Here is an 8,336-nt window from a genome sequence, read left to right as displayed (position 1 = left end):
ATGGGGTTCAAGTGATACAACCTTGCAGTTAGGAGATTAACAAATTCTGGAAAGCTCTCTCCCCCAAAAAGAAAAGGGAATAAGAAGGTTCTATTCCAACCTAACAGTGCTGGGTTGGTCATCCTCCCTCACTGAAGAGTTACCAGTGTGTAGCTTGTGCCCAAGCTCAGGGAGAGGACTCCTGCTGGATGACCCAACAGTAGCTGTGGTGAGCGTCTCCAAGCAACCGAGCCTGCTTCTGCAGCCCTGGCCTCTTGCATCTGCCGGCCATGTGAGCCAGCCCTGGGAGTAGCTGCCAGAGCCATTTGCACCACCTCCCACAGCATGCTGGGGGCCGCCGTGGAGCCACCCGCCTGAAGACAGCTGTAAAGCCATCCATCTGGGTGGCCATACTCACAGCCAGCTTGCCTGGGCCCTGCCGGACCCTTACTGACACCTGCAGGTTCAGGTGCCAGCAGCTAGGATGCATCTACTCTGGAGGTTTCTGATCCTCCTCTTGGTACTGCTAGCCTTGCCCGTGGCCCTGCCGGAGCAGCCTTGGCCTGGACTGACCAAGGCCCACAAGGATGGCCGGTCCACCCTAGCCAGAAGTGAGCCTACCCCTGGGCTTGGCCTGCTGCCCGTGGGGTGTGGGGAGGGCACAGCCGAGCCACCTTGGGTCAGCCTCTAATTTATCTTTTTCCCTTAGGCCTAAAGTACAAAAATATTGAGACTGGGTTAAATTTTTCCAATTCCTAGCACATGAACTCTTGTTGCATCGTTTTCTATTTCTCCCTTATCCTCATTCCCATTCCCTGACCATCTTGGCAGGAACTGTCATGTGCTTAGCTTGTGTATGTGCCTTTAATCCCAGCACTTGGGAGTCAGAAACGGGTACATCTCTGAGTTTAGGGCCTACCTGGTTTGACATCATGAGGCTCTGTCTCAAGACAACAGAAGCAATGAGCCATGTCTGCATCCTTTGCAGGAGGTGTTGGTATAACCCTGACGTATCACTCATCCTGCTTTTCACTCCCCACTTTATCCTGCTGCTTTATACCTTTATCCTGCTGGCGTCTCGGTTGTCTTGACTAGTGCAGAGAAGTCCATGCACTTTGTTACCCCCGTTTAACAGGGTGCTCTCCGCCCTCTCAGGGCTGTCGCCTAGGCTGTCTGGATCTTCCCGTTGCTGTAAGCAACACTGAGGTGAGCATCCTTGGATGTGTCCCCATTAGAACAATTGGGAGAATTCCTCTAGGATAGACATATCCAAAACAGATGGAAGCTCAGTTTAATTGAAACTGTTAGGCTCCTCTTTAAATGGGTGCGCTGGCATGCACTCACTCCCGTTGTAAGAGGACATATCTGTCTGCCCCTTCTCCTTACTCCCCACCACCTCTACCAACCAGCCATAGGGAGATGTACCAAGGGAAGATGCCATAGATGGGGTGAGACTGGGGCAGTGACAGGAGAGCCTAAACAACAGACAGTTACTGTTTTTACATAGTCTGACAGCGGGAAGCTCAAGTGTAAGGTGCTGACAGCTTTAGTGTCAGGGGAGGGACCTCTATTGCTTGCTGTGGATGGCTCTCTCTCACAGACTTTCAGAGAAGAACAAACCTGATATCTTCCTCTTACAAAGACACCAGCCCAATCGGATTAAGGCTGACCCTATGCCCTCATTTAACTGTATTTACTTCCTTGAAGCACTGTCTGAAATACAGTTGTGCATAGGTACCCATGAGGATTGGTCCCAGGTTTCCCCCTGAATCCTAGAACCTTTGGATGTGCCAACCTTTACATAAAATGGCACAGTGTCTGCACAGAACTGGTGCAAATGCTTCCTCATACTTGAAACCATCACTAGATTACTCATAAGACCTAGGACAATGCAAATGACTTGTAAATAACTAACATATCACATTCAGTGAATAATGGCAAAAAAAAAAAAAAAAAAAAACAGGCTGGACATGTTCAACACAGTTAATTTTTTCCCAAGTATTTCCAATCTACGGTTGATTGAATGTGCAGATAGAACAGAGGTGGGCTGTGCTCCTCCCAAACAGAAATAGTTTCAAATTCATCAATATATCAGTATATAGTTTGTGTTTGGAGTCTTCTTTATGGTGGAAGAGAAAGATTTATTGTAAATATATAAGGGCATAGCCAGAGGCAAAGACAGGGACCTCTTGGAGAGTCTAGAGAGGGCGTGACCAGACTGAGCTGTCCCACGTGGAGAGACCGGGCGGGGGGTATGGGGTGTGTGGAAAGAAGAGAGGAGAGAAAACAGCCAGGTGCAGCAGCCAGGAGGCCCAAGATCTTGTCACATCTCGGAATTACTCTAGCTGTCTTTTTCAACAGTGTTCTAGTTTTACCTTCCGCACTAAGGGTGTTAATCCACACAGTGGACATTTATCTCATGTGCATCTGTGCATGGAAAGTAAAGACCCAGCCTCATTCCTGCCCACATGAGTCAATTTCCCAGCACATCTAATAAAGGACTACATTCCCAACCCAAGGACTCATCTGCTTACAGACCTGTCTCTGCAACATGATCCTTTAGTTGTTGCTCCTTTGTGGAAGACTGCTTCTTCTGACAAACATTTTATTCTTCCATGTGAATTTTCCAGTGTGTTGAGTTCCTCTGAAAGACTCCATCTGGACATCTGATTTCACTCACACTGAATCTGACTCCAGAGTTGGAGGAAATGAATGCTTTCAATAATGGGAGACTGCCCATAAGCTTAGCATGTTGTTAATCAGATTTTACTCTATCCCCTATAAAAATCTTATAAGTTTTGAGCATTGTTTCTCAAGTTGATTCCTTGAAAATGTATAATTTTTACTGCAGAGTAAATTATTTTTTAAATGATATTCCTAGTTGGTGTTTTTGGTACAACTGAGAGAGATCTTCAGCCATAGTTTCCACTTAGGGAGCTTCTTAATGTGGACCTGTTTCTTCTCTGTGGGAGACAAGAAGACAGGCGTAAATGCTCAGCAGAAAAGGGATACACTGGGCTTGCCCCAGGCCTGCTGTGTCTGTAGCTCCACTCTTACACAGGAATAGGCACATCCTCAACCCATCTCGATTTCCAGTTATTGCGCAGGGCCTCCTGAAGCACAATGCCGAAGGCCGGATCCAGAGCATGCGCCTCCTGGACCGCCTGAACGTGTCAGGGACAGTGGCTCCAGGGATGGTGGGCTGGCTGATTGGTGGCATGAACTTCCAACAGCAGCAAGAGATCAGGTGAGACCTCAAATCCTATTCCTGGGGGCCCTCTAGGGACTTCCAGGTCAAGGGCAGAACTGGGAAAACAGAGAGCAAGGATTGGGAAAATGGAAGACATTCAGACTTAGGGAAAACAAGCCACAAAGCCAAAGATGAGGACAAGCTGGATTGGGAGGTGGGGGTGCTGCACATCAGGGAAGCTGGCAACAACAGCCACACTTAAAGCCCACTTTTGCCGCCAACATTGGGGAACATGTTTGGCCATTCTAAACTCACCTGGAAAATGCGGACACAGAACAGAGCCTGAATAAACATCTAGGACACCAATCAGGACCAGGGCTACAACCAGACACTTGACTCTCCATTCGAGTCGGGCACAGCTTTGTGGCTGTGCATAAGCAGTGGCCGCACTGCCCACAAACCGTGGGCCCTCGCCAGGTAAACAGTCACAGCGGTGGTCCTGCCCACAGGAGATGCCGTGGACTTTGACAGTCCTGACTGGAACATCTGAGAACCCTCAGTAGTCAGGATTTCCATGGCAAACCTAGGTACATCATAACCACACCCACTGAGACTGCTACTCTAAACCTTCCACCTCCCAAGTCTGCTTTCTGCCGCCCATCATTCTGCCTGCTCTGCACCTTCTCTTGACCTGAACTTTTCATTCCTCTTCATCTGAATGAGCCACAATGGTCACTAGCAGAGTTTTCCTATGAAAAAAAAAAATGCAGCCAAAAATCACCTCTTTTTAGTCATTTCTTTAATAAGCGTTATAATTCTCACCAAATATCTACTGCGCATAAATCACATTGAGAATAGAGCTATGAGCAAGACCTGTGAACCTTTACCTTTGGGGAGCTTGCATCCCAGTGAGACAGGCCTCAGAGAGTAATAACTAATTTCAGGTGAAAGAGCATGCCATGAAAACAAATTCAGGAAATGGGTGGGCTGATCAGGCCCCGTCCAAGAGATCACATGACGTGAAGAGAAGAGGACATGTGATGTGAGGGATGTGAGAGAGAAGTCTGGGAAGGAGAGGATGTGGGTGCAAAGGCACAGAGCTAAAAAAGAGATTGGTGTGTTTGAAGACTACCAGATATATCCCCATGTCTGGCTGAGCAAAGGGTCGGCAGTAAATGTAGGGAAACCAATGCCACAAGGCAAGTGTGTATAGACCATGCAGGTCTTGGGGGACATGGCGTACAATTGTATCTTATTCCAAGAGAGGAACCAGGGAATGAGAGGAAGTATGAAGGCTACAGGCTGCCTCATGGACAACAGTCTAAAGAGAGGCCAAGATCACAGCAGGGAGCCCAGGAAGGAACTGAAGCATCTTCAGAAAGAGGCAGCATGAGCAACAGGGGTAGTCAAACTCGGGATATATATTGCAAGTGGGCCAAGTGATTTTCAGATAGCAAATTGAGAGTAAAGTGTGTGGAAAAGGCAAGGGGCTTCCCTGTGGACTCCCAGACAGCTGATAGGGCTGTCCATTAAGACTGTCCTTGGTCCAAGAAGAGGCTCAAGGTCCTAGGATGGATGCTGTCAACATCTGGCCATGGACTGCATAATCCACAGCTGTAAGGAATACTTCAGGGGCCTTTTGACAGCTGGGCCCCAGGCTGTCAGAACATTCACACCAGGCTCTGGTGCCCAGCCTTACCACCTGGCTCTCCTTGCAGACAAGGCTAGCCTTGTTTCTGAGTTGCCTTCCCTGATCCCTGTGGGGCCTCTGCTTTCTCCACTTGTAGCATCAACATCACCAATGTGCAGCTGGACTGTGATGGGATCCAAATGGCTTTCCCCAAAGAGTGGTTCTCTGCAAACATCACACTTGAATTTGACATTGAATTCAGACTGTGAGTCCCACCCAACAGAGCAGAGTCTTTGTAGTTCTGTTCCTCCTTCTTGGGAACCTGGGAGCTAGGGGTGAGGCAAGACTGGGAGACTAGGCAATCCAGACCTTTCATGACCCTAGCCTGAACTCAAATTGTGACCCCTGCACTAATTCACCGTGACCCTAGGAGACCCTAGGATGAGTCACTATTCTCTGTTCCTTGCTTGCTTCTGCTGCAGCAGAGATGACACTCATGGGTCATTCATTTATTCAACCCCATGTTGTGTCAGCAACTGGGTCCTATGAAAAAAAGGAGGGAAGCCACTCCAACTCCTTCTCTCCCTCTGCTCACTCCCCTCCTGCTCAGACTTCTTGTAGGGGAGCCAGGAGCTGCAGACAGGTAGAAAAGCTCTTAAAACAGTGGCTTACTCTCAATTTCTGAATTTCCAGACTCCTAAACTGATCTCCTTAAGCAACTTTCAAAAGTCATGCTAAGTCTGGGAGTGAGCAGTGGACATGGGTTCAGTGGCAGAGCCCGCACTTAACATGCCCAGGCTTTATGTTCTATCTCTAGTACCAGAAAAATAAAAATAAGCATAGAAGGTCACTGTGGTCAATGGCCGCTTCCTCCTTACTAAGCTAGGGTTTAGCGGATGTGGGTCGTTGGGAGGACAGTGGATAGTGCCTGGATTCTCCACTCTTCTTGCTGGCTGCCCCCACCTCTTTCCACTTGGTCCTTCCTGCCTCCTCCTCTCGCACCACAGGCCCTTCAATTCGAATATCATCAAAACGCGTGCCCGCATGGGCCTCACTGCAGAGTCCTGGCTGGAGAAAGACGAGTTTGGCCGGAGGGAGCTGGTGATGGGCACGTGTCGCATGGAGCCCAGCAGTGATTGTGCGCCAATGTCTGCTGAGTAAGGCCTTCCGCTCTCCCCGGGGCAGCCCCTGACTCATGAGCAGCTGTGGCCTCATAGCTCCACACATCCTCATGAGTCTGAAGCAGACTTCATTCCTTCTCCAGCGCTTGTTCCTCCTGTGCCCTGCCCCCCAGGAGCTCCCCTTCCTCCCTGTGTTCCCTGACTCTTCACCCCATTCTCCAGCCACCGCAGAAATAACTTTCTAATGTGGAGCTCTGCTCTTTCCCCTAAGTTCCTGCTAAAATCCTATAAGGCGGGGGGGTGGGGGAACAAATTCAGAAATGCCTCTTGAGCCCCTCTGTCCTCACCCTCTGCCCCGTTCTGTGTCCACTTATCCTCATCTTTACAGCCCCGCCATGCCTGCACGTGGTGATCTTTCTTCTAGAATGCCTTCCTGACCTTTTCAAGCACCTCATGAAGATAGTCCCAAGTATTTACCCAAGAATCGCCTAGTGCCAGGCAACCTGCCTAATGCTAGAGACACCAGGGTGAACAGGACAGAAACAAGAATTGCATGGAGCTCTGGGGCCTGGCCGGCCAACTGTCCAGCTCAGTATACCACTGTGAGGGGTGTGCTGGTTTCTCTCTGTAATCTGCATGCTGAACCATGACACCCTTCATGAGTGCCCGCCCGTGTGGGCATCGGGTGTGTGGTAAATGCTTGGACTGTAGCAGACTTTGATGATGGAGAAGAAGACCATAAACTCTAGTGCTCTCCCGCCACAGTCCTGCTAAGAGTCAGCATTTACTCTCCTGTACTGACCCTGGCCATGTGCCATCACCTTTCTGGGTCCCCACAGACTATGGCTGACAAGAATACCACCAAGTGAGGTAGAGGGCCAAGTGAGGATTTGAGAATGCTCAAGCACACACCTCCCAGCAGAGTGTATAGTGTGGAATGGTTTGTTCTGTTCTGAATTCCCACCTCTCCTCCTAGGACACTCTCACCCAAGATGAAACATTTTCTCCACAACCTCAGAGAAAGCCTGGGGAAAGTGATCCCAAACCTGGTAGAAAGTCAGGTAAGTTTAAGGAAACCATGCACCCTGTGGACATCTCTCAGTCTGAGGATCAAAGCACACGTATGGGTGGTTTAGCAGAGAACTTGTAACCCTCTGCTAACCCTGGGCTTTGGAATCTGACAATAGAGCTAGCTTGCCATAGGAAAGGGACAGCCACCCTAAGCGGCCGTGTCCTCGTGTGTAGCACAGGCACAGATGAAATCCCCACCTCATAGAGTTGTGGAGCTTTGGTAAGCAGGCATGGGGGGGCTGCCCATGGCTCCTAGTGGTTGGCTGGGTCCTGCTAGAATCCAGTGGTGCTGGTGTCCCGTGCCTCAGAGACCTCCGTTCCTTCCTATGCCTGGATGACCCTCTGTCTGTGCTGGGGGCCTAGGTATGTCCTCTGATTGGTGAGATCCTCCAGCAGCTGGATGTGAAGCTGTTGAAAGGCCTCGTGGGTGAGTGTTGGGGTCCATCCTGGGAGGCCTCCTTGGGATTGGTAGATACTGAGGGAGGAGCCACCACTCTCGTGTGCTGTGAGAACATGTTATAGGTGCTCTATTGACTGCCCCCCCCAGGAGAGTGGGAAGAGTTGAAGGGACCCCAGCTGTGAGAACATGTTATAGGTGTTCTATTGACTGCCCCCCCAAGAGAGTGAGAATAATTGAAGGGACCCCAGCCAACCAGGTTGAACCCTACCAAACCACCAGACCAGAGATTCTACCTTCCCCCAAAAGCTCTCCAAATCCAGCAAGGAGAGAAGCCCTATCTAAACTCAAGACGACCCCTGCTCCAGGGACAGTTGAACTGCTTCAGCCCCTGCCCTGGTGGAACTCATAGCCTTGGCAATGGGGGGCCAGAAAGTCATCCATCAAGGGGATGTCATTCTGAATGAGTGATGAGAATGGTCCTGGCCCCAGCCCTTGGAGAATGTATGGGGAAGCATTCCCTTCTCTGTTGACCTGGGGAGAAGAGTCACCTAGCAACCAAGGCTCCCCTTCTCCTTTCAGAACAAGTGGCTGCTCATAATCTTGGTCAACTCTGAATCAGCCAGACCTCTGGCACCAGGCTCGAGGCGCCTCCTGCCACCTACCATTGGTCAGAAGGAGGTACTTCCAGTTGAGACCTTAAGTCTCTCTCAATGTAGGGCTTCTACTATTCCCTGGAAGCATGATCCCCAGGTCCCAAGACATTCTGTCCTTTCTAACAATAAACTCTAACTCTGAAGGATACACCAACACCCCAACACACACCCTAACCACACCACCCTCCACACCTGCCTCAAGCTTTAGGGTAAATACCCCTGGTTTCTCATCAGCCCAGCAATGGTGGGGAATGCCTACTCTAGCCTGTTGTTTGCAGCCAGGAACCTTGCT

The 8,336-nt window shown here is 50.0% G+C and overlaps 1 protein-coding gene across 1 annotated transcript; it reads left to right on the top strand.

The window, feature by feature from the left end:
- Positions 1 to 463: 463 nt before the first annotated feature.
- Positions 464 to 8,005, top strand: Bpifa3 (BPI fold containing family A member 3). Its single transcript, XM_055602197.1, has 7 exons — positions 464 to 590; positions 3,076 to 3,226; positions 4,957 to 5,064; positions 5,807 to 5,956; positions 6,897 to 6,981; positions 7,355 to 7,418; positions 7,971 to 8,005. Exons 1-7 carry the CDS (start codon positions 464 to 466, stop codon positions 8,003 to 8,005), a joined length of 720 nt encoding a protein of 239 aa, XP_055458172.1.
- Positions 8,006 to 8,336: the final 331 nt, after the last annotated feature.

This window comes from Psammomys obesus, unplaced genomic scaffold, assembly GCF_907164565.1.
Source record: "Psammomys obesus unplaced genomic scaffold, mPsaObe1.curated_primary_1811, whole genome shotgun sequence".
NCBI lineage: Eukaryota > Metazoa > Chordata > Mammalia > Rodentia > Muridae > Psammomys > Psammomys obesus.
Note: the sequence above shows the minus strand (reverse complement) of the source record. Positions and strands in the feature narration are given on the sequence as shown.

Bases quoted from the DNA above. Each gene is read 5' to 3' on its own strand.
- Bpifa3 (XM_055602197.1), top strand. From the start codon at position 464: ATGCATCTACTCTGGAGGTTTCTGATCCTCCTCTTGGTACTGCTAGCC. The intron at 591-3,075 runs GTGAGCCTACCC...CTCGATTTCCAG, and splicing joins CCGGTCCACCCTAGCCAGAA to TTATTGCGCAGGGCCTCCTG. The intron at 5,957-6,896 runs GTAAGGCCTTCC...CTCTCCTCCTAG, and splicing joins TGTGCGCCAATGTCTGCTGA to GACACTCTCACCCAAGATGA.